We start from the raw sequence: 27,010 nt of genomic DNA, 5'->3' as shown, positions 1-27,010 counted from the left end.
CTACACTCTGCAACACCAAGCCAATGCACTCTACAAAAGTCCATTCTAGTGTATGCCACTCCATGCGACTCCACACTATGCCACCCCAATACACAACACTCTCAGCCACTCTGCTCTATAACACTACTCCACTCTTCACCATTCAACTCTACAACACGCCTCAACACTTCCCCTTACGCTACTTACATTTAGCTATGCTGAACAGCAGCCACGTTGGCATACAACATGGCTAACACATACTGGCAAACCCAATAGCTCTTGCATAGTAAAGACCAATTGGATTTGTCAATGCTGGTTATTTCAGTAGGTCTCTGTTGAAGCACGCCATCTCACATTTCCACCACTTAATTGTAATTCTAAACTTTTGAAGTGCAACCTGACAAACCGCTTGCTCTGATCTAACACTGCAACCGTCTCCATCAACTGCTGCTGGCATAAGCTACCCAGGACATGTCAGTACCCTTTATTTTATGATAACCTTCCACTCCTTTTCAAATGTCTTGTGTTAAAAGCGGCTTGAGGACCTCCTTAGTAAGCATGACTCCAAGGACAGACAAACAAACCTGAAGCATTTAGTTTGTTGGCTCTAAAAGGCTATGGGTTGATTTAATGCCCAACAAAGTCACTCAGTTCCTCCTAGCAAGTAACGAATAAGGCAGCAATACAGAAGTAATATAAGGAGATGGCCTTCGTCACCAGTTAATCTTTGTAAATTGCTTATTTAGTAATAAACACAAGTTAGAAATTCACAGTACCTGGTGGCTTTTAGGGCGCCCAGCAATAAGTTCTGAAACTACCTCAAGTTTGTTTCACCTTATTTTGCCTACACTTTGAACCAGTCTTGCTTACAATCGTTTCCTTTTGTTTGTTGCTTGCTTATTATCTATCCTACCAAAAAGGACTACATACTCGTACAAATAGTGATATTTTTGTGCAGTTCTTCTGTTGTGTGATATGCTAGTGGTTTAATTTTAGTGCAGATTACTTAGATAAGCCGACTGATAGTGTAGTTGTGCCTCAGAACTGCTATGTTCGTCTGGCTCAACTCTTGTGTAAATGGACACTTGGTCCGCATTCACCCCATGCTAAAGGAGGAAGTAATAAAAAGGGGGATAAGAAATATTTTTCTCTACTCAAGTCACTCAATCCCTTCTTCGTTCGTCTAAATTCATGAAAAGGAAAATGCAGCGAGTGCGGGCAAGCTTCACAGATAGTTTGTAATTTTGAAATATTGCTATTTATTATCAAATGCTGGTAAATCATAAAATCAAAATCAAAACATTTTTTTTACCTAATATATAAATACCTCAACAGTGAACGAGTTTTGGGAAGCAGGAAAGACTTTCAGTTGGCAGATGGGTGCACTTGAAATGCAGCTAGCATAGGCAAACCCAATAGCTGTGCGATGGCTGCAAGCCTTTTGGCTTTGTCAATGCCTATTTTGTTTTTTCACAGTTTTAGTAAAACATTGATGAGCAACTGGCTCTTGTAAATCTAACAAAAACACTGGCTAAAAGCAAATCATTCGTTCTCAAAAGCACAAACTTTCATAGTAGCCATGGCACTGAAGAGACCTATGTTTTATTTTGGATGTGCTATTTTTGAAAAGGCAGAATGCAGTCACACAATGAAGTTAGCCAATGGCTGACATGGGCTGGCCCACTGCCCCATTGCCATGGGCTGTAGAGGGTGGAATTAAAATGCGAGGGGCACAATAAAAGATCAGTGGATTAGGAGGGCTGGTTGAAAGAATAACTATCCTGCACATGCAATTTTAGTAAAATAAAAAGGTATTGGCTAATGACAGATCTAAAAACGTATGTGGCAGGTTAGTGAAGAGTTAATGCACCATTCACAGATTAGCAGTTTATTTTGTATGTTTACCCTAGGCACTTCGAAGATTTAAGAGATTTGAGGAAGCAAAAGGTCTAGAGTTTGAGTGTGTTGGGGGAATATTGCCTCAAACAGCAAGAAACCTTTACATTGGTCTTTCTTTATGTACAATGCGCACTGGACAGCAGCGATCTGCTAAGCACTAGCTAGTACTTCGGTGTGGATTTGGAGCTACAGAAAGGCTATGATCTTGAATGTCCCTACAAGGTCACACCTCAGCCCACTAGAGGCATCACCTACCTGACTCTGTGAAGTGTTGCTCACGCCCCACACGGTGGTCACCACAGACAAAGATCCTGCAGGTTGGTTTGTGTTCTGCTGCCAGGGAACTGATTCGTATGAATAAGAACCATCACTGTGAGAAAAGGAGATAACCAGTTAAAACTCAAAAAGGAAGCTCGCTCTTACTTCTCAGGCCTACTCTTCTCCTCATTTATTTCTTCTTTGAAATGAGAGGAAAACTGTAGTAGAATTCCCTCTACAACTACTTGTCCGGGTAACAACCACGTTTGTACATAGTGCTTCACCCAGATGTTAAGCCATATCTCGGCGCCGTCCACCTGACTCCACCCAACATGGTTTTGAGAAATGTAAACAATGACACCCACCCATGTGGCGCTGACCCGGGAGGCTCAGCCAATTACTCAACCCCGTGGGATAGGTTTTGGGAGGGGCATAGGGTCTGCAGGCCACAACCACAGTGATTTAGGCTAGAGTTTGCAGTCCATTGCCTTGTAGGCCTGGACTGCAAGGGCAACAAATGATCTGCCCAAGTTGTAGGCTCTGAAGATCTCATACCGACCAATCACTAGCCACCAACCGGCGTGGGGCTGCTACAGCCAGTCCCACTCAGCCATAGGGTGCAAAAGGAGCAGCCACACATGGGCTGGGAATTGAAGGCCGTTCCACTCACTCAGGCACGTGTGGTGGGTAAGGGCTGGCGCTAGATAAACTGCAAAAAATAGATAGGAGCTCTGTAGATCTAGCTGCCATAAAACAATTATCAGAAGAGGCGGGGCCGAGACACTCACCCATGCGGCGTGGGCTGATGCTCCTGTTTCATTGAGTTCATGGAGCCCACTGGCTGAAGAGATGCGAGTCAGGGGCAGGGCCGGAAGGGGTGGCAGCTCCGTCTGTTCCACGGCGGAAGGAAATGAACAGCGTCCACGATTCTGCGGAATGCGGAGCCTAAGGAGACAAGCAAAGCCACATGATGAGCTGTCGCTGAAACCAACAAAAAGTAATTAATTCGCTCACTGGATGAGCCATCAACAGCTCGGGCGCTATCGTGAACTTCCCACATCAAATCAGAAACTATTTTCAAATGAACGCCGGCCCTCCTCCAGAGTCACGAAAAACGTCTTCCTGACCAAAATGTTTCGCATTAAAAACACCTCGAAGCTATTCAACCGTGACATGTGTTTGGATGAGATCTTCCTTCCCCACGGCAGGCATCGCGAACCAGGGGTTCCTTGTGGAGTCAACGTTCTGAAACCACAGCCCATTCACAGCCCTTACTGTGGTTACTATGCATTAACCCGCTGGTTGCTTCCCCTGTAAGAACTATATCTTAATATGCAATACAATAAAGTGTAAACAAATTACTTATCTTTTCAACGGCTAACAAACTAAGGGGAAGCCGTGAACGGAAGAACCCTGTGATAAGTGACGCTGTATAGGGTTGGGCCAGTCGTCAGCTGCACTGCCCACTACTACAGCAATAGAGGGCATTTGAAACTGTTTAAGACCTGAACAAACTGGCTTCAATGCAACTATAAAATCCCACACACGGTGCGCAGAATGGTAAACATTAAAGTGGATAATGGGAAGAGGAATGCTATATAACTTGCGCCTAGGAAGGGCGGGCGGATCCATGCCAAATTTTCAGATTGTCCACAGAATAAATTTACATACAATGATTTTACATAGAAATTATTTACATAGTCATCCTGAAAATCTAGCATAGATTCAAACATCTGAAATTATATTAGAAACTATTGAGCTAAAGAGATTGTAACTGCATTTATATAGAGCTTACTACCCTGGAGGATACATCAAAAGGCTTTTCGGCGAGTAGCAAGCTACTCTGTAACCCAAAACAAATAGTGGTGGATTACTATAGGGAAATAGGAGTACATTTCCCTAAGCAAAGGATATGTGAGTTTGTTAGTAGGTTTGAATAGAATAATGGATAGTTGGAGGAGGGAAGAATCCAGAAGTGTTATTTGGGATAAACTCCCAGGATAAAAGGATGAGGCTTGGGATGAGCAAAGGAGAGATGGAGTAGGAAAGAGTCTGTAGAAAGGGGTTAGGGAGATCAAAGTAGTATAAAGGTTTTTTTGGATGAGTCAAAGGTGAGATACGTGAGCAAGAATTTAGTAGGGTTGTTTGGGAGAATACAGTAGTAACCTGAGGTTTGGGGTGGGCCAGGAGAGGTAGAGAAGGGAAGAGCTTAGGCAGGGTTATTGTGGAGATCACAGAAGTAGAATGGGTTTGGGGTGAGTCAGAGTGGGGATAGAAGACATTTTGATAGAGGCATAGGAGGTACATGGTGATGGGGAGACAGAGTAAAGTTTACAAGAAAGTAATTCATTTTTAATACATAGTAAGGGAATATATGTGCAAGCAATATAATAATGGATATCATATTTTGAGATTTAAAGTTCTGCTGTATAAACACCGACTTTAAAGATTTGCAATATTTGAAGTTTAATTTGTATACTTTTCTAACATTTCATCTTTCCTCAATTTTCAATAGCGAAATGCTTGCTGATAAAATGGTTAAGATAACATTTGCTCACTGTGATAAAAAAAAAAAAAAAAAATGAAAGCAGGGATTCAAAAGTATCTAATCTAACAACTTATCTAGGATCTATGCAATGACCTCCTGTCAGCATCTGCTGCGCTCCCCAGGCTGCTGTTACTTCTCCCGCTTGCCTGGGACAAATGGAGTCTCTGGACTCTCAGTTCCAGGCCCTCCTCCACCCGCAGGCCCATTCCTGCGCCTCATCCCTCGTGGCCTTGTGGCCATCATAAGTAAGTATTTTCCTTTTCTTCTCTCTGTCGCGCTTTCACTTTAGCATTTTCTGCTGTTTTCTTCTATCACACCTTGTTCTTCCTTTGCGCTTTTTCCTTTCTCCCGTCTTTCTCTGCCTCTCGCCCCCGCCAAGCACCTTTTCCACCCTCTCACCTGACTGCACCCCCCTCCCCTTCTTAATGGCGGCTGCGGCGAGCCAAAGGCAAGCCCTTCCACGCCCAGTGCCAAGAACCCAGGTTCTCTGTTATACCACCCGCTGGACTGCCTCTGTTACAACTCCGAGACCCCACCTCCGCCTCAACACCAGACTTCTCAACATTTGCTGCACCATCTACGCCAAAGACACCCATTGACCTTTAACCTGCAGGAACTGCAACTTCAACGCCAACCTCAACAAACCGAAAGGTGCTCTCCGCACACATAGATACCAACAACCTTCAACTGCCTGCTACTGAACATCCGCTCCCTTCACAAACACGCCACTGAGCTCTGGGACCTGATCGACACCACCCGACTGGACATCACCTTCCTCACTGAGACCTGGACCAACCTCATCTCGGGTCCAGAAATCACCATTCCCGACAGTTACAGCATCCTAAGGAAGGACCAGCCCTCCCGCCCAGGTGGAGGACTTGCCATTGTACACAAGTCCTCACTACGTGTCAAGGCCATCCAAGAAAATCACTGCACCACTATGGAACACCTTTACTTCCTGGTCCACTCCAACCACAACTCCTCCATCCATGACATCCTGTTGTACAGGCCACCGGGCCCCCGTCCAGCTTTCATAGATGACATTGTGGCCATCTCTACCCCGTGGCCATCGCTACCAGCCCCCCACCACCACGGATCACTGAATTCACGACACTCTAGCCCTCTCTGGCTGACATCGGCCAAACACGTATCTAAGGCGGCCAGCTGGTTCACCACCGAACTCTGAGAATCTAATCGTACCCGCAGACGTTTGGAGAAAAAATAATGGAGGCTCAGCCAATCCATCGATGAACTCACCTCAGAGCCGCAACCACGGCCCACCTACGAAAAATTAAGAATGCAAGTAAGGATGTACTCCAGGAGCAGATCAAATCCTCCGCACACAACTCAAAGGAACTCTTCTCAGTCATCAACAAGTTCACAGAATACCCCTCCCCCCCCCCCCCAAAGCCACCAGCATCCCCCGTCACAGGAACTCTGCGACAAACTTGCTTCCTTTTTCCACCACAAGATCCAGGACATCTATGACCGCTTTCTGTCACCTGGCACCGGGACCTGCGACCGATTTCCCCCATTCCCCCAGAACTCACCCAGACCATCCACGACTGGTCCACACTCACCACAGAGGAAACAGTCATCATAAACAGCACCCACTCCGGAGCCCCCTCGGACCCCTGCCCACACCACATATACATCAGAGCCAGCGCATCCATTGCCCCCGAGCTTCGTAAAACAATCAACTGCTCCATCAGCACTGGCCCCTTCCTGGAGGACTGGAAACACACAGAAATGCGCCCTCTTGAAGAAACCTTTGGCTGACCCATCAGAGCTAAAGAATTTCTGGCCCATCTCGCTGCTACCCTGCCCCGCCAAAGTACTAGAGAAAGCAATCAAGGCACAACTACGGAATTTCATCGAGACCAACAACTCCCTGGACAGCTCCCAGTCCGGCTTCTGCAGCAATCACAGCACAGAGGCAGTACTCCTGGCAGCCACAAACGACATCAGATTACTCCTAGACTGCGGCCACACCGCAGCACTCGTACTCCTTGACCTCTCAGCAACTTTTAACACTGTCTCCCACAGCACTCTGTGCACCAAACTCCACAACATAGGAATCCGTGGAAGAGCCCTGGAATGGATCCACTTATTCCTCTTCTGGAGGATGCAGAGGGTCAGACTCCCGCCATACACCTCCAGACCCACAGGAGTCAACTGCGGAGTCCTCCAAGGATCCTCACGGAGTCCAACACTGTTCAACGTATATATGGCTCCTCTTTCTGCCATCGCCAGAAGCAGCGGTATGAACATTGTGTCATACGCCGATGACACACAACTCATCATTTCCCTCAACTAAGACCCGGACACAGCCAAAAGGACATTTCATGCAGGAAAGGAAACCGTTGCCACCTGGATGAGAGAAAGCTGCCTCAAGTTCAACTCCGACAAGACTGAGCTCATCTTTGGAAACGCCACCTCAGCTTGGGACAACTCATGGTGGCCAGGTAGTGCCGGTCAAGGGTTTGTGCAACTTTTGGGCCCAGCACTTATTCTTTTACAAATTTAGCACTGCCAAGAATCTAGCGACAATGTGCATGTCAAGAGTCATAAGTACCCAAAGGCTAAAAAGCACACTAGAAAAGTGAAGACTAACCCGAGGCCCCACTGCGCCACAATGAAGCGGGTAGAACCGAGGCTTGATCAGGCAAATGAAAAAGGCCAAAATGGTTAATAAGTAACCATTAACAAAGGTGAGAGCAAGCCTTGCCAGGCCATAGATAATACAAAAGGATACAAGGCAACTTAGCCTGCGCATGATCATCCTACTTTCCTTGCACCAGGTGATGAACCTCGACCAATGGACAGAGTAGGTCAACTTTATGGAAGGTAAGGATGGGCAGGGTAAATTATCCCAGCTACCCCGGAGACAGACAATGTGGCCATGTCATTGGGTGCGAGTGGTTTAGCGTACTAGGCACTCTTATGATTAGACATTGTTTGCACAATTATTATCTGAAGTAATGTGGAGACCTGTATTCAAGTAAAGTAGTACGGAGGGGCACTGGAGTGGGCTAATGAAGTGTGCAACATCAGGCCTGGAATTTTGTTATAGACTGATGGTGTTAGTATTGAACATATTGGTTAGATATTTTATAATTGACACAATGTGGAAACTGTATGGCACAACTGTTCAAATAAAAAAAAAATGAAAAAAGATTTTGGAATGTAGGCTCACTGCTAAAATGTCATCCACCAATTCTGACAGAAGATCAAAACCTCACAGCTGGCTCCACACAAGGAGGTGCAAATCTGCCTTGATGCTGGATCAGAAGATCCTCTCAAAGAGGAAACATGCTGATCATCTGCAGTTCAGAATACCAGAATCTCTTTGTTCAATTTAGGGTCACAAGAATCTGCTGCGCTCCATCACGCCTGCCAATCTTGAGGACCAGCTGGATCAGAGAAAAGCCTGAAATATGTAAAGGACCTTGCCACAATATGAAGAACCTACTGGGCCAACTGGAGCATGTAACGGATAAGTGGGACGTCAAGGCACACCAGAGTATCCACAGCCATGTTAGAGAGATGCAGAATGGCCTCTCTTAAGGAAGCAATTTGCTGTGGAGTTGATGAGGGCCTGGGGAACTCTGGCATACAGGCTCCAGAATCAGATCAGAGTTGGCTGTGGAAGCCAAGAGCAGGGCTGTACAGATTCAACTATGAGGCCATTCCCAGGTACGTTGAGGAGGCCACAAGCCTCTTGTGTTTTTACTTTGATTCATCTCATCTTATTTTGGGAATTAACTAAATAAGGTAAACAGGACCGGGAATGGCCTGACGACTTGGAGCAGTACTAGCCCCTTTTTCTGTTTTTGGCAACGTACAGCTTAGCTTCTCACTTATCCGTGCTCACTGCCAAGAAAGATTTTGACGAAAAACTTCACTTAAAGAAAAAATACAAACAAACAACAACGAAAAAGACGGTAGCTCGAAACCCACATTTGAGGAAACAGAAAAAAAAAACAGAACAGTCATGAGCAAGCATGGATGGCACATATATAAGGCTTTTGTCGCTATGTCAGTGGGTAAAACTGGGTTGCACTGAATGCCAGAAGCCCATCCTTCGGGCACATGGGAGCTTTTGAAAGTTTCATGATCCAGTTTGGTATCAGGGGAGACTGACCAGGGAAGAAATTTAAAGATAGAAGCATCTATCATAACGCTTAATGACTGGTGCATATTCAAAATGGAGCGCCACACTTTACGGTATCTATAACTTTACAAGGTTTTGACAACTATCAAAGCCGCCTGCCATTTTTAATCCATTGGAATAGAGTTTACTGCAACCTGTAGAACTCAAAAAGACTTTCATAGCCGAGGGCCTATCTTTTTTTTGCTAGAATGTGCAATACCAAGCTTCCTTAGCAGAGCCCAAACTTGGTGTTCCTGCGTTTGGGTCGCTCCATCTACAAGGAAAATCCTTCAGAATGAAAACCAGCGGTGGGCAAGCATTTTCTCTCTATGGCGTTAACAAATCATTGGCTGTTACCATCTGTTTCTTAATATATAAACCTCGACTGTACCTCAAAAAAGGATGACGAAGCACTGAACACAAATGGAGTAAACATTTAAAAAAAAAAAAAAAAAATTAAAGATAGCGACTGCAATTATACAAACACGATAAAAGCAGAAAAAATGCAACATAAATAAAACATTGGCAAAGCCACCTGGGATGAACATGACACGCTGTGATGTGTGTGTTTTGTTTTTTCCTACATATGAAAAAGGCTGTAAAAGTATAAGCTAATAAAAAGTAAAAAGTGTGCCATTAAAGCTGTGGACAACGTTTCCAAATAAATTTAAGAGAGACCCGTCGCAAAAATAAACTAAAAAAAAAAAGCAGTGTCAAAGCCAATAAATTTGTATTTAATCTGCTAAAGCACGCAAACACAGGCATGGACATATCAGCAGAGTTTTGGGGTAGTTCTCTGAACAGTGGGCATCTTTATGCGCTTTTTATGTCCGCGTCCCCTTTTTAAGGTTCTCAGTTTGCTGTGCAGCAGGCTATACAGAAACATGGCACAAATTACCTGTGTGTAGATGCCTACGTTTGCATACGGTAGCACATTAAAACTAGACATACTAGCTTTGCCTTTGATTGCTAAAGGGGAGTTTATTTTTTCGTTGCTTACGTATTACAGCTACAGACGGGTTACTTCGACAACCCTCCGGGAGAAACAGATACCCCGCAGCCCAAACAAGACGGCTGAACTGTTGTAGGTATGTACTCTTGCTGACTAATAACCAAAGTGCTCTGTATTAACACACACCACCCCTCTACACACACACACACAGATACACATTCGCAGCCTTGCCTAATTCTACAGCCTTGCCTTTGCCAGTGTTTACCGCGAGCAATGTGGGACTGAAGGAATAGGAGCGGATGCGTTAAGGCAGGTTTCTGTGCACATCTAGGTGATCAACAGCTCGCTGATTGAATGTGCGTGCAACACACCGGGCACAACACTCCAGGCACGCATGCTTTACAGGGAACCGGTGGCTGCCCTATAGGAACACAAGGGCTGCAAGTGGCAGCGGCCTTTACCGCTTTATATACCATGCTTCGTTACAATTTGTTCAAAACATGCATCCTGCATAGAACAGTACCATTTACGGCTAAGCACAAAGATCTGGTGGCATAAGGATGCTTGCACCCTTCCTAGACAGCCGGTGAATGCCATCTAAATGCAGGTAGCTGTAGGGCAGGCCTTCAGCAGTGAAAGCACACGGGCACATGAAACACTCAACATGGAGCTGGGACAGGGCAGTTAGAGGAAGAGAATAAAAAATAGAAATATGAAGAGAAGGTATTAATTTAGAAAGAATTAAATATTTAAAATAAATGGAGAGGGGTGATTTGATGGAAAACGAAGATACACCACCGGTTTCTTGTTCATTTAGTGGGGCTCACATCCAGCGCATCTTCGCACCAAAACCGCTAATCATCAATGTTATGGCGGGTCCGTGGGGGTGTCAAGCGCCCATCGTTGTATGAGACACGCCTGAACTTTTTCTTCTTCCCTTGACTGGTTCTTCTTCGCTACCTTTGCTTGTTTCTTAACTAGCATATTTCCGAGTCGAGGCTGTCACACTATTGTGAGGAGTCGGGCTTCGTGGCGCTGCGACAGGTGACATTTAATGCTTACCAGCAGTTTCTACACGGCCCTTTGTTGAAGAGCCGGTTCTCTAGTCGTCGCCATTTAACTGTGCCTTCACGGCGCTCCTCCGCTCTAATGTCTAGCACGTTCGGTTTTCTGGCCTCAGGGCAGCCATGTTCATACTCCTGCATTCTTACTCTCAATGAGGAGGCTTCCCATTCTGGACTGCTGCGGAATTTTTCTTTTTTCTTATTCCTTGTCCAAGGCACCTTTTGATTAATTTCCCTTGGGGCCTCTGATGCAACAGGTGTGGTATTTATGAATGTGGTGGTTTCTCGGGATGTTGAAGGAGTCTTCCAACGAAACCTCTGTTGGCCATCTTATCCGGCGCAATTTATAAGCAGTTTATTTCAGTGGTTCTCACCAGTAGTATGGAAGGTGGGAATCAGACTGGATTTTCTTTAAATAGACACTAAAAATGTGTTATCCTTAGGAGTTTTGATTCGCCCAGGATTTACAGCGTTTGAAAATTATGGGAGTAAGAATTAAAAATAACTCACCAGTTACACAGACTATCATGTGCAATACGCGCAAGGGCGCGTGCTCTTTTGTTGGTTGTGCCAATTTCAAACCCATGACTTGCCAGCACAAAATATGCCAGTGGCAAAGGGATGATTCTACATGTCAGCTCATCCAAGGCAGTATTATTTGCAAAATACTTGGCGCCAAAATGGCAATCTCCGTCTAGGTCAAGCGCCAAAATGCGATTAGAGAGCGCAATATCCTGAAAGTACGTGCAATTTATTAGAAAGCAACCAGATCTAATTTAGTCATTAAAAGGAACAGGACTACTTCGAAGATAAGACTCAATGAAACACAGTGCTCATCTCCAAATACCTGCGTTTCGAGGCAAAGAAATGATTCGACTACTCACTCGATTGAGACAGAGGTACCGGTTGTGTTGAGCCATGATGTCTGGCGACAAGGTCATCATCTTACCAACTTGGCCGCATCACATGCCTAAGATACGAAGGTCTTTCAACACTGACTGAGAACCTGAAGTGGCACAGCTGGTAAGTTATTCTATTCTGCGTTTCATGCGCACGCACCCTTTCCATTTAAAATCGTGGAAAATAATGACGTACAGGTGACCTACTTGAACCATACACCGTTCACAGACCCCAGAAGACAGGAGAACAGCGAAGAAGGGAGAACACGTGATAGCGAGAAAGGTACAGTGACACAATGGAAAAGGGGGCACCGGAAGAGATGCATTTCAAGGACGGTGCCGCCCTGAAAGAGACTTGTCTACTGTAACCTAACCCCCTCCGTAGCATTACACACAAACCCGCAAGCCTCACATCAGACCCACCCTGGAACTCAGCAATGCAGTCAGCCCCATACAAACCACATCCCCACTCACAAAACCTTCACTAATCATAGACAAGTCCACCTACACCTCATGCAGCACGAGCGGACAAAAGCTGTGATGCATTTGGCTCATCTCCGACAAACTAACAGACTGGCCAGCAGTTCACAATCACCCTATTTGATAATGCAGCAACAGGGAAATCCAAGCAACCAACACAAAAACTGTCCTCACAGTGGACACGGCCAGCCCATACACCAGAACCAAGGACTACCATCCGTTAGCACACACACAACCGCAGACACTACTAGAGAGAAAACTGACGAGGGCCAAATCAACTGGCAGACACTACGAAAATGCATAACATACTTAAACCAGAAAGTATAAACTATAGGGCTGGCACAGACCTTACAAAGGAAAGGTTTAATAAAAACAATAAGACCCTTGCGAAATGTAGGCGAAGGAAAGTCCGATGTCAAAGGTGTGTACTCCAGGAGGACTGAACTAATGATGGAGAAGGCCTGGTTAGCAAGTCTGGCTCCACTACACTGAAGTGTCAAGAAGCCAGATCCTCCTACTCCAAGGATGGGAGATTGTCCATTTAACAGCCAGGTAGGCTTCCCCAGGACCCGCACCTTGTGTATGGATACAACGCACCGTTAACAGGGTCGAAAGTATAGGAATAACCATTACAAAATGCCAAAAATTGGAGGAATAGGAACGAATTTTCCTGCTCGGGAAAGAATTAAAGGTATACTGCATCGTCTGAGAAACACCACAAAGAACAGAGTTTCCACTGACCAGCAAGAACCAAGCCCTACACAGTGATATGGAAATTGGAACCCTGAAGAAACGGTTTCATTTTTCATCAGCGGGAGTTGCACGGAACACCGAAAACAATTTACTCGTGTGAGACTAAACATTAAAATTGTTGAAATAAGCTCTCCCATGCACGTTTCACTATTAAAGAATGTGTCCCCTATAAGAATCATTAACGTACTGCATGGCAGAGAATTAAAGCAATTATGCTGAGAATGTGATATTTAAGGAGTTTTGTATAGCGCCGATCGGCCACTTCAGAGAGATTTGCTACACAAAATGGTAACACTGCATTAGTGCGCCCTTCTGGGCACAGTACGTGGTGTCCTTTGAGGTTACTCTGATTAAATACAAAAGTTTAGAGCATCCGGTTTAAAGTCCTGTCTGATGTAAATATTAATAAATAACACCATAAGGTAAGTGACAGAAGGGACTGCCCAACGCCTTAGAGCAGGTCTTAAAGCATTGCACAATGTACTGGCATTCACATTTGGGCAACACAACAAAGTATAATATTACCGATCGCTTAGATGAATCTTGAACATAAACCCTCAGCAGTCAATACCCCACAGCACAGACACACGCTCACCAAATAGAGACAGAGAACACAGAGATGAAAATTGTGCCAAGTCAAGGCAGATCAAGGCACAAAATGATGATATGAGAAAAGTCAGGAAAAGGGTATTAGCAAGCGGCCCATACAGTGGAATTCAGAATACCTTAGGGAGTCAGCATACATGTATGTCTAAGCTGGTTCCCCTATCTCAGCAACTTCTAAAGAATTTCATAGTGCCACCACCTGTCTCTCTGTTCGTGAACTAAGCCATCGGTGTCCAAATATTACATATGTGCTCTGCTTGCGTCATTAATGTTAAACATGATTAACAATTGAGGAGTAGAGCCAGCATTGACTGACTTGCTGGCAACAGGGAACATAATATTTACACTATTCAGACCAAGACCACCCAGACAAGCATATATTTCTGTGCTCAGCACTACACTACATTCAGTTGGATTCTCGGGTCCGAGGTTCAACGGTCAAGGTCTTGCTCTGCTTCTTGAAGTAACTAGTTTCTCTTCACCCTCCCTGCGAGTTTCAATGTTAGATTTTTCTCTCCTTCAAGTGAGTAACACAGGATTCTCTCACCTATCTTTTACCATGCAGGCAAATAAACGAGGCAAAATAAAATTTGGAGAGCTGTGCAAGGATTCATCCTCACTGCTCCACCAGTGCCTAAGCGATCCTTCTCTATCCATCCAAGAGCTATGGCACAAACCTAGCCAAGCGCCAGTTTAAGGCTGCAAAGTAGTGAAGCCCTCCAAGACACCTGGGCGATAGTATGGTCCTATGCAGTAACTAGCCAAATATTTGCCTGCAGTCTTGCTAACTTGGACACTCTCCAAGTCTAGCTCTGGTGACAAAGACAACGTGGTATCAGGAAATATAGAAATCTGTCCACAGGAGGCTCAGCAAGCCTGGACTCTTCAGCCCAGTCTATAATGTTAATTTAGCCCTTGGATCCCTCATTCATCTTCTGGAGAGGTCCTCTCAGGCTACAACTCTCCATAAATGAACTTGAAGTCTGGCTAAGTGCTTGGACGGAGCAAATGTTCGATTGAAGTTTTTCAATCAAACTGATGGATGTCTGAATTTACTGAGCATGATTTAGCTGTTTTCAGAGTTAATAGTAAAGATGTTTCGAAAACCTCCCCTTACAATCGTTCACTTCTGACCCAATGAAAAGGTTACTTTTGCACTTTCTGAAAGCTCCCGCTACAAAATGAAAGCAGCACAGTATGTTGAGTGCATCGAAGTGTGTGGCGTTAGTTCAAGCCTCTCAGCTCGGGGTGTGTTATTACCTTTAGGTTGCAAAAGAATGAAGACACGAGCCACCCAGGAGACAAAATCATTCCCCACCCACAGGAAGGTTATGTAGAACGTAGGGCTCAGGATCATATCTACCTAAACCAAACCAAAGAATGGCAGGAATGATTACATGTGCAACTGTAGGAAGGTAGCCTCTTCTAGCCTTGTTACCCCTACTTTTGGCCTGTTTGTGAGTATGTGTCAGGGTGTTTTTACTGTCTCACTGGGGTCCTGCTAGCCAGGACCCCAGTGCTCATAAGTTTGTGGCCTATATGTGTTCCCTGTGTGGTGCCTTACTGTATCACTAAGGCTCTGCTAACCAGAACCTCGGTGTTTATGCTCTCTCTGCTTTTAAAATTGTCATTGCAGGCTAGTGACTAATTTTACCAATTCTGATTGGCACTCTGGAACACCCTTATATTCCCTAGTATATGGTACCTAGGTACCCAGGGTATTGGGGTTCCAGGAGATCCCTATGGGCTGCAGCATTTCTTTTGCCACCCATAGGGAGCTCAGACAATTCTTACACAGGACTGCCACTGCAGCCTGAGTGAAATAATGCCCACGTTATTTCACAGCCATTTTACACTGCACTTAAGTAACTTATAAGTCACCTATATGTCTAACCCTCACTTGGTGAAGGTTAGGTGCAAAGTTACTTGGTGTGTGTGGGCACCCTGGCACTAGCCAAGGTGCCCCCACATTGTTCAGGGCTAATTCCCCGGACTTTGTGAGTGCGGGGACACCATTACATGTGTGCACTACATATAGGTAAATACCTATATGTAGCGTCACAATGGTAACTCCGAACATGACCATGTAACATGTCTAGGATCATGGAATTGTCACCCCAATACCATTCTGGTATTGGTGGGACAATTCCATGCATCCCCGGGTCTCCAGCATAGAGCCCAGGTACTGCCAAACTAATTTTCTGAGGTCTCCACTGCAGCTACCGCTGCTGCCAACCCCTCAGAGAGGTTTCTGCTCCCCTGGGGCCTGGGAAGCCTGGTCCCAGGAAGGCAGAACAAAGGGTTTCCTCGGAGAGAGGGTGTTACACCCTCACCCTTTGGAAATAGGTGTGAAGGGCCTGGGAGGAGTAGCCTCTCCTGGCCTCTGGAAATGCTTAGAAGGGCACAGATGGTGCCCTCCTTGCATAACCCAGTCTACACGGGTTCAGGGATCCCCCCCCCCCAGCCCTGCTCTGGCGTGAAACTGGACAAAGGAAAGGGGAGTGACCACTCACCTGACCAGCACCTCCCAGGGGAGGTGCCCAGAGCTCCCCCAGTGTGTTCCAGACCCCTGCCATCTTGGATGCAGATGTGTGAGGGCACAATGGACAGCTCTGAGTGGCCAGTGCCAGCAGGTGACGTCAGAGACCCCTCCTGATAGGTGCTTACCTTTCTCTGTAGCCAATCCTCCTCTGAGGGCTATTTAGGGTCTCTTCTGTGGGCCTCTCCCCAGATAACAAATGCAGAGCTCACCAGAGTTCCTCTGCACTTCCCTCTTCAACTTCTGCCAAGAATCGACCGCTGACTGCTCCAGGACGCCTGCATAACCGCAACAAAGTAGCAAGAAGACCACCAGCAACATTGTAGCGCCTCATCCTGCCGGCTTTCTCGACTGTTTCCTGGTGGTGCATGCTCTGAGGGCTGTCTGCCTTCACCCTGCACTGGAAGCCAAGAAGAAATCTCCTGTGGGTCGACGGAATCTTCCCCCTGACCAAAGGAGAGGTTCCTGGCACCTTCCGTTGTTGCAGAATCTTCGGCTTCTTCCACCCAGAGGCAGCCCTTTTGCAACTTCATCCGGGGTTTAGTGAGCTACCTCTATCAGCCTAAGCTGCTAGAACACCTCTATTCTACTAATAAGGGATAACTGGACCTGGCACAAAGTGTAAGCACCACAAGGTACCCACTATAAGCCAGGCCAGCCTCCTACAGCAACCATCTATGATTCTTTCAAATCACTCAATGGCCAAGCCAAGTGACAGAGTAACAGCAACTGCTTCCAATCACATGACACCGAAATACTGCCAGCTGAGAATTTCCATACCACAGCTTTCCAGCTAACCACACTGCCTTTTAAGCTGATGAGTCCTATCTCTCAATCCTCTTCAATTGAAGATATGCTCATAAGCAGTGACGATAACAGCACAACTCTGGTCATCATGTACAGCACCAAAACCGGCAACATTACGATCCAACACCGTTCCAATCAAGCACAACAGATTGGCTTTGGAAGGCATGTAGCCTGCAACCCAATCAGCACCGTAGAAAGCGCTATCTAAACCCAAACACAGTACTAAAAAAAGGAATTTCATCCCTCCCCTTTTCACCCCGCCCCATTGCTGTGGTTAATCGGTACATTAATGTCTTTCATGGTAAACCCAAAGAAAATATAGTGCCTCGTACTTGGACTCAAACATAGTTTGGCGAGCAGCTAAATGTATACAACCTCAAGATGCAGTACACAAAAAACAGACAAAACCTGAAAATGTAAATTACTTCTACAGGAGAAATTGTAATAACTCAAGCATCCTGTGCATTGATGCAATAATACTCATTATGTATGCATGTATTAACGTTTCCAAAATGCACACCTAGCTGGTGAGTAATGAAGAGCAGAACCCGTTGAGCCCTAGGCTACAATTTGTGATCCGTCACAATAAGGCGGGTTTTGGAGAGGTAAGATCCTAATTAAAGGGCGGTATTGTACTTTGAAGAGGTGCTTCTTCACTCATTTCAGATCTGCAGAATAACCATTCTGAGATTAAATGGGATGTTGTTGCAGAATCTGGATGTGCAAATAAAGTCTGCTATCCGGTCTTCTATTTTTTGTAATTCTTTTTTTTCAGGATGGCAATACCCTCCTGGCGTTTGGTCTGGAGCTGATCGCTTGAGTGTTATTTTCTAGACCAGGACTTCCGGGAGCTGCTTCTGGTGGCCTTCTAGGTGTTCCAGTTAAACTTGCATATAATGCAGAGTTGCAAGAGGTGTCCGTAGTTGTTCAATTTTGGGTAGGATTTGGCTAATCTTTCTCGGGCCTATAGTGGTACGTGCAGATTGAGACAGGGTAACTTTGAGGGGTGCCAGTATGGAGGACAGGGCTGAACAGAGACTCGCTTCCAGGAAGGAGAGAAAGGACTAAGGCTGCAACTTTCGTTCTGGTATTAGTTGGATAGGAAGGGTTTCACTTTTCCCACCATGGAGATGGAAACACGCAGTTTTGGTTTTCCCAATAAAGGAATTTGTATTGAACAATACTGGGGTCCATCTGAATAGCTTTTGGAGCAATTAGAAATGAGGGTCATTCAAACCACTGCTGGCTCACATTAGGTATCAGGGCTAGGGTGGCAGAAGCAACAGCACCATATTACCGGTACTAGCAGACAATGTGCTCCTACTGTGAAGAAACTAATGCCAAGATTTCTTTGCACCAGTGTCATTGGTGGTGAGGGTTATTTAACGCCTTGGGACTCTCACGGGTGAGGAGTTGCGCTTCATAAAAACTGGACTGATTGATTTAATCGTTGGAAAGAAGAATAAGCGATGTGGGCTAAAGATATGTTAAGAAGCCATAATGTCATGTGAAGAACAAAATATGAATACAACACATTCACTTCCAATGGAGAAGAAACCACAAGAGGTAACATTGGTGTAAACAGCGTGAACGTACTGCGCTTCCCACACGGACCACGAGACAGCGCTGCAGGCCTTCCCAAATGTCATGCTTACCTTTCGCCTTATGCATCTCAGTCAGTAAAGCTCTGCGAGACTAATCGGGCTTCCCTGCACAATCGGTCGCATGTACTGCTAGGCTCGAAAGTTTACAAAAGACAAGCAGGTTAAAAAAAAAAAAAAAAAAATGTCCGGAAGAGCCAGTCGTGGGATAGCTGCCGCCAGAAAGGGTGGACGGTCACAGTCACGTGACAACGTGACATGGCGCATTTTAAAATCCAGTCAATATCAGATAATTGTACTCATGAAACGGGTAAAATAATTGTTTTCTACTGAGAGCAGGTGACTCGATGGCTGTGCAGCAGTGACCCTAGGCACAGACCCTCTCTCCCTGCACAGTGTTGAAATTGTGCCGCCTTCTCTGATGAGGGATCACCCGAGGCCACTTCCAACCTAGTTCACCTACTGAAACTTCTGTTGCAACAGTTCCTATGAGGCAGCCAAATTCACAGTCACCGAGAGCCAGGGGGCACACCCTGTCCAGAACTTTCCAGAAGGGATGCCAGGGCGTAGAAGGGGATGGAAACGGAGTACATGATTTCGGAGCACTGCCCCTAGAATGGATTTCTGGAATGACTGAGGAATAGGTACACCAGACACGGCGCTTCAGAACGCTGGGAAAAGGGGTGTGGCGTGTTAGACGAGGTAAAGACAGGTAGGGCCTCTGGCAAGAATGAGCTGCTAAAAGTTCAGGAAGAGACCTCGGCGAAGTGATAGGGCAGCATACTTCTGAAAACTGCTTGGAGGAATTGTCTAGTGGTTAGAGGAAATACGGACATAGCAGAATAGACCAAGGGAGATAAGGGAGTGAGCATCCATACGGAGGCTCGTGTCACGTACTTATAATGGGAGAAAACGAAACTACAAGGTGAATAATTCGAAGTGCCCCCTGCTATAAAGCCATGACAGGCCTAAAGTATGAATGTGTGCATGACAGAATTTTAGAAGTACCGTAATGTGGTAACTGCAGAAGTTAAAAAGATGGGTCATTTGAAGGAAAAGAGAAACACATGAATTTACGGGTAGGAGCTGCCGAGGGCAGCGTAAATTAAAGGAAAGCACGAACTACTGAAGGAGGGTGGAAATGGATAACAGTTTACACGTTGAGCTAACGAAAGAGCAACAACTATGGCGTGAAGGGGAGGAGTGCAGCTACTGTTAGCCAGAGAGAAAAGAGACGGCCTGCAGATTAAAGGTTTCAGCTTCAGAGGAAGAAAACAGCGGGTGCGTGAGCTCTGCTGAAGGCCACTTGGGAGCCTATAGATTATGGGAGTTTATAGATTACAAAAAAACTAATTAACTTTCCGCCCTTTCGAGCCTTTCATAAAACTACCCACTGCTCCACAAACCACTATCTCAGGAGTACTTGATCTTGTTTTTAACATGTCGATCACCCACCAGCTTCTAGCTGCTATCTGACCCCTATTTTAGTTGCCAGAAGCAACCGCGATCCCGGGAGAAGCTCTAATTCCCAGCTCTCCTTCAGTCTCTAGTCCATTCCCTTCCCCCACCCCCATTTCCAGTTGCCAATGCCCACCCCCTTCCCCCGCTCCGTCTCATGGGAAGCGCTCACATTCCCCGACCCCCCCAGTCACTCCCAGCGCGGCGAATTCCCAGCCAGTCCGGAAGGCTTTGGCACACGGCCCAGAGCTGGCAAAACAAGGCCCTGACGCAGGACGTAGGCCGACGACCGAGGACTAAAGAACACCCAGCATCAGGCCTACCGTGCAAAATCTTTCTTTACACGGAAACTCGCACTGTACGCAGCATTAAGCCTACAAAACACCCAACACAAACTTGGGCCCAGGCTCACACTTAACATAATATAGGAGGCCATCTAGCCTTGGGGATACTGCTCTTTCAATATGAACAGGGCCCTGCATCACAGGGCCTCCAGTACAGCCAGCATAATTTGAGGTCCGCTACATTATACTTGTAGCCTAAAGATTCAACCTTGCAATACAGAAAATCCCATTTTAGGACCCCCAGACTGCTGTGCGAGACGGAAGACTCCACATATAGTGGAGTAACCAGGTTGAAGATTACCAGCCGTACAAAAATGATTTCAGATTACTGCTCGTAGACGGAAAAATCACTGTCCCGAGAAACTGGGAAATGATAAACCCCGGAGTCCCATAGTTGGTGTTTTTAATATCCCACGATGAGTTTCCAGAATAAAGGATAACAGAAAGGCTTCACTCTAAGGGATTGTCATCTTTTTCACACAGATCCCATACCCCAATAATAGTGCACTCACTGCAACCTCCAAAAGGGCTCAAAGTGTTTCGTTAAGCCCATACACTCCCCAAAATACTGTTGGGCGGATGCGACGACCCTATTTCGAAGCACGATACCTGGGTTCGTGTGTGATGGTCGGTCAAACATTTGAAGGAATACTCAAAGCGTAATGAAGATGAAGGAAGAAGGCTTTCTAAAATAGGTAATTTCTTTAGAGCCCGATTACACATCTCAAATTATAGTTTGCAGATATTCCCTGTTACAGCACCTTGCGCCCCGCGATTACATTTTCCGTGGTCTTTTACCAAATACTCGGGTCAGTGGCGCAACGAAATTTGAAGCCCCCCTCACCCTGCAAAGTCCCTGGAGTGCCCCCTTTCCCCCACCGACCAGTTGGGGGCCTGCCGTCCATGCACGGTGTAGCGTGCTGAGGCCTCCCCCATCCCCGCACAGCGGGGCCCTTTGTTACGCCACTGACTGCTTACTGCGTCTTAGATTTGCCCTCCGCATCTGTTGGTGAGTAAGTGGTGAAAACTTCCTACAGGGAGGGGTGGCAAGGAATCGTTGTCTGTGCGTCCCTTATTTAGCCACCCGGCCCTGTGCATTGGGTTGATTGAAGGTCGCGGACCTTAGTTGCCCAATCCAGGCACTAGCTCCCTCTTTGGGACAAGTTTCACATTATTGTGCTCCTCCCCAGGATTCCATTAAGGTGCAATTATCTTTCATCTCAGTCTTGCCCTGCAACTATCCAGGGAAAGGAAAAATGGGGAACGACAGAAGGGAAGGGTATGACCAGTTTAAGTGCCAACTGCAGCCGGCCTACTTACCCTTTTGCTATTCTTTGACCCTCGGGCCCTTTGCGCAGTTATGGCTATAGCTCCCTTAGGCCTACTTCCTGCCAGGCCTACTCAAACAGCAGTATTCTAAATGCTAGGGAACTAGGATTAAATTAAAAAAAGTAAAAAATACAAAAAAATACAAATTTCTTTCGATAACACTCTTCTGGCATAAACTAGCTAGCTGCAGATTTCTCACCTTTTGAATATTACCTAGGCGTCAGACTAGATCAAGAAAGTATTTTTGTGGCACCTATGCACACCTTAAAGTGGTGCCATGCAGCTCTTCAAAGGCAGCGTTTCCACTCCAGAAGTAAAGTGTGGAGCCTATAAAGCATTCATGCCAACATTTTAGAAGAGGGAAGTGAGAGATTAAAAATATATATATTAATAATTGAGAGAATGCATTTCCCCACCGATATCCACTAAATCAGAGACAGTTTCAAGTGGGTGGAAAAATCAGGTCTATTGCCATGTATGATAAAAGTCCCGATACCCTTCCTGCTGACGTCAGTTGCTTTCAAGACTGCCTGTGCCTCCAGACATGGAGGCAGAAAGCAAAATCGTAGATAGTTTCCAGATTCCTACACTCAGGATCTTATTAATAGGTAGAGTCCAATCACATAACAGGAAGCATGTGAGTGTCATGAGTAGGGGCACCTTGCAGCCCCAACACCCTGCTGTAACAGCTACACTCTCCTGTCTACAGCATTCATTACGAACCTTTGTCTGCAAGTTGCAAAGGCATTCAGCACCAATTGAAGAGCAAAGCAGGAGCAAGGCAGGACAATATATGGGTAAATGAACAAGGGGGAGAGAAATACTGAGTGACAGGAAGGGTGAAAGGATAGATGGATGGGTGAGTGAGTGTGGATGAATGAGTGGGTACATGGGTGAAAGGGTGAGTGGAATGTCCAGTTGAAAGGATGGCAGATTAAAGGAATGGATAGGCGGATGGACAGGTGAAAGGATGGCAGAGTAAGGGATGGATGTCAAGTGGTTGGACAGAGGAGTGAATGGATGGCAGAGTGGCTGTATGTATGATGAATGCATGGCAGAGTGGATGGATGAATTGATTGGATGGATAGTTGGAAGGATAGCAGAATGGATGAATGGCAGAGTGAATGGATGGATCCATGGATAGCAATGTGGAAAAGTTGACAGATGAATAAGAGAATGAACGGGTGACAATGTAAAAGTGAAATAGTGGATATCAGTGGATGGATGGAAGGGTGAAAGGCTGAATGGATAGATGCTTTGCTCGAAGACACAAAGGAGCTCTTCTAGAGAGAGTTGGCTCACTTGCTTTGCTTGCTGGGTGCCATCAAAGCTTTAGTTCAAAATGGGGGGTATTTTAATTTTCTGGATAGTCCCATGTCAGTGAGGAATCTGGAGCTAGATAGAGCTTCTTCCAAAAAGAGCGTTAATTAAGGTAAGTAACATGTTCTCATGATCAAGACTTCTAGCTGCAGATCACTTACCTTTTGATACATACCAAAACAGTACCTTATGAGAAGTGAGTAGTGAATAGATTCAAAACAAAGTCCTGCAAGACCGAGCTGGCAAAGTGCCCTTCTCCGCGGACCTGGCTGCCCAGACCATAGTGCTCAGTAAACATACAGAGGAACACAGATGTCCAGGACAGGAATACATGTGCTAACGCAGTGGTAAAAGCTTTGAGCGCGAGCTAGAATGTTTCTGTGCAATCCTGCCTTTCTTCACTCTAGCAATCCTTCACCAAGAGCTGATCATTCAATAGGTTGTTTCTGCATCTTAGGGGGTGACATCCTTTGCACACTGAAAATATTTTTGTCATGGCGAAAAGAGAAAAATAAAATAATAATCAAGGTATGGTCTATGAGAAACAAGGAGAAGCTCCAGATCCGCATCTGGTGGCATGCAAAGAAAGGAACTAAAATGAGTGCCAGGAGTGGTGCTTTATAGGCCCCAAGCACCACTACCACAGTTGGCACTCAGCTACATAGCTCAATCTAGTGCAGAAATACTGGAAAATATTTTCTTGATCCAGTCTGATGCATGGAGAACATTCAAAAGATGGGGAATGTGCTGCTAGAAGTATCTATTAGAAACATTGCACCAACTTTATTCATAGATAAGGAGAGACTGGCACCTGGAAATTCAATATTAAGCTAAGAGTAAGCCACACCTACTCACAGAAAATTAATGTGATTCAGATCTGTAGTGTGGATTTGGCCAAGTGACCCAGGATGCATCTCTCAGGTTTTACTCCTTCATGGAAGAAAAGCAATTGGTTTTCGGTACCTGTCAGTATTATGCTTTTATTTTGGCATCACTGCTGGTTTATATTTTCTTTTTACTTTTTCTTTGGTATTGGCATGGCCCCATGGGTTGTTGGGAAGCTGTACATAGCTGCCATCACAAGAACAGAGCAAGAGCATAAACATTGTACATTGGTGAATGCGTTTACACAGAAACCTGCAGGGTGACGATAGACAATCGTTTGTACTTGTCAACGCTATCAATGAAAATATAACATTAGAACACCAGGTAGAACAATACGTGCAGCAGCAAAGTGGATTAAGCAAAGAATGCTTGTCATAGCTGTTTAGAGAGAGTAAAGCACAAAGAAAATAAAGATACAGTGGACTACAGGTTTTTGATGATAATATCTGTTTCCTGACCGCATTTGAATTAGTTAAATGGCACCAGCCTAGTTTCCAGAGAAAGACTGTTCTAGATCCTTTGTGCATGGACTGAGAAGCAAACAAAGATAGAAGATTTTTAAAACACTTTGCCTTACTCATAAAGCATTACAGTCGGAGGGATGCGACTATTTGAAATCTACTTTGCATCTTTATCAACCGTCTAGATATTTGAGATCCTTTTCCAAATTTATGATCAATGTGCCTCGCTGTAACAAGGCCAGATGGGGAGACCGGCCCTTCAGAAGCGGCCAAGCTCTGGAATGGCCTGCCCCTCTCGCTCCGTCAAATATCGATTCATCTTGCCTTTAGGAAAAGCCTTAAAACCTGGCTTTTTGCAAATTAGACACTGTTGGGGTAGCTTGTGCTTTTTCCCTTGTCTCTGGTTTGACTAGCGCTTCGATGCTCTTGCCGGAATGCGCTCTATAAATAAACCTATACAATACAAAGTGAATCTTTCTACGAATTGACAACCAGTAAAGGGACCCAAGCATGAGCGATATGCGTTTCATTCTTAAAAAGGCATGTAGCCATTCTCACAAAATAATTTTTACCCTTAACTGTAGTTAAGAGTCTTTTCTGGAGCTCCAAAGTAATCTGCATAACCAGTGATGACTGAACAAGGCAAATGAAGACAACCATTAAGAAAAATATTACAGCAGAAGGCAGAAAAAAAAAAAAAACACATGGTTGTAACCTCTGTCACCTGGTGTTCAGGGTAAGGTCTCATCAAAAGAATACCCAGATTCGTAAGAGTTCTAGTAGGGCGCAGTAGCGGGGCCCCAAGCCAGGGGCCAAGATGACACATTTGTTGAGACAAGTAGGTGCTATTTTTTCATATTCATCCTCAAGAAGTTAAAGGACTTCCATCAAAGAGGGATAGCAAGATTTGTAGCCAAGGATTTCAAGTCAAACTTGGTATTGGGGCAATGCCCATGCTGGTACAATCATAAGATTAGCTGGTGATCATCTGCAAACATGCAGAAGCATATGCCTGCATGTATCCGTTAGCCAAACTTTTACATCTGGCAGAGATTGAATAAATGGGGTAATAAAAGTGACAGCTGTGGGACATCACCACCTATCTATTTGATGCTGGAGACAGATGGGTGAGGTGCCAGCACCTGATCTGTTACAGCTAGCAAATAGCAAATCTAGTCCAGCACGGTGCCCGCCCCGGCCCTCTCCCCACCCACCCTATCACCCACCCACTTCAGCCAAGATCTTCATCTAGATGTTATGATACCAGTTTTGTGCTGTGGTCTATACAGAACCCTTCTTGAAATGAATCAAGGAGCTGGTTTTCTGCCTCAAAAGTATGCAGTTGGTTGAAACTATTTTGTCAAGTAGACCGTCTACAAATGGAAGCAGAGAAAGGTCAAAAGTTGCTCAAACCATCAACAGATATCCTAGTAACAGGAACAGTCTGCTATCTCCGTGACCTATTAAACAGAGCAAGGAGATGATTGATTTAGGGACAGAATAGTTTCATGACTTGAACCGGCCTAGGTGTTTTGGCGAGCCAAAAATACTGCTCCCCGTTTCACATGGGTAAAGACAACTACTTTGGGAGCTATGGAATACTGAAAAGCAGCAACAGAGTTAAAAAAAAAAAAAAAAAAAAAAAAACCACATTGGGTAGATTAGGAGCCTACCTGATGTGTTATGAGAAACACACCCTCTTGGCTTCTAATTCAACAGGTTGCAGCAGGTGTAGCACATATTGGCTTTAAACTGAGCCTGCAGTGTTTTGTTTTTTTCACTTTCTTTCTGCTAGGCAGTTTGCTGTGATCAGTTTCAGTACCTTGTTGACAATGTTGTGAGTTTTAATGGTAGTTTAAATATGGGATAATACCTTTGTGTAAAGTCCACTCTCGCCTTGCAGTAAAGCTTTTAATGTGGAAATCGGATTGGCAAGGTCCAGTAATGAGTTTCCATAGTCAAAAAGGCGTTTTAAACAGCTATTTTCAAATCTTTCTTTAGGAGAAAAGAAGGCGGATGCTTCTTAGTTTCAGCTGGAAGAGGAAGTTTCCTATGGTTTTTAAGTCTTGATCGCCTGTAAATGTTACATCACAGTTGATGTCCAAGGTTTTTGCAATATTTTCAGACAGATGCCAGTAGTGTACAGACTATCAGTAATTTTTACATGGAAGGCTCTATCCTACTCAGGATGAACAAGTAGTAAATCTCAGTTATATATTTGAATTTCCTCTCGCCATCTATTTTGGGATTTGTTTATAGGCAGAGTTTAAGGTGGGAAGTACACAACAGAGAATCGATTTTGAGGTGTAGCTGGGTATCCCGAGCATATAGATTCTAGGTGATATCCCGCATTTTAACCGGGTCACAAAAGAAAAGAAGGCAGAAGTTAAACACTACGGGGACTAGGATTGAGCTTTGAGGGGCTATGAGGGATGATTCTATGGGTATGACAATTTGTCTTCAAATTAGATTCACTGCCTTCTTGTGAGCAAGATTTGAACTATTTTAGCGTTGCCATCGAGGCCGTTTTAATTTCAGGACTGGGCTTTAGACTAAGAAGCTCTGCAGTATAAGCTGTAGCCGACAGAACACAGGCATAAATGCAAGCTACCAGCAGGCTACTAGGAGACGCCATGCCTACAATAAACCAGCATATAAACTACACTTGAACTGTA

At 45.2% G+C, this 27,010-nt stretch overlaps 1 protein-coding gene across 8 annotated transcripts in view; it reads right to left on the bottom strand.

Moving 5' to 3' along the window:
- Window positions 1-27,010, bottom strand: part of ZMIZ2 (zinc finger MIZ-type containing 2) — a 233,846-nt gene that overhangs the window by 88,962 nt on the left and 117,874 nt on the right. For all 8 annotated transcript variants that reach the window (XM_069214275.1, XM_069214283.1, XM_069214277.1 and 5 more), the window contains 2 exons: window positions 2,925-3,081; window positions 2,134-2,248 (listed from right to left, as the gene is read on the bottom strand). In XM_069214275.1, the coding sequence (XP_069070376.1) occupies window positions 2,134-2,248; window positions 2,925-2,965 (156 nt within the window). In that variant the 5' untranslated portion in view covers window positions 2,966-3,081. The remainder of the gene's footprint in view (window positions 1-2,133; window positions 2,249-2,924; window positions 3,082-27,010) is intronic.

This window comes from Pleurodeles waltl, chromosome 11 (genome assembly GCF_031143425.1).
Source record: "Pleurodeles waltl isolate 20211129_DDA chromosome 11, aPleWal1.hap1.20221129, whole genome shotgun sequence".
Classification (NCBI taxonomy): domain Eukaryota; kingdom Metazoa; phylum Chordata; class Amphibia; order Caudata; family Salamandridae; genus Pleurodeles; species Pleurodeles waltl.
This window is presented reverse-complemented; position numbering and strand designations above follow the sequence as displayed.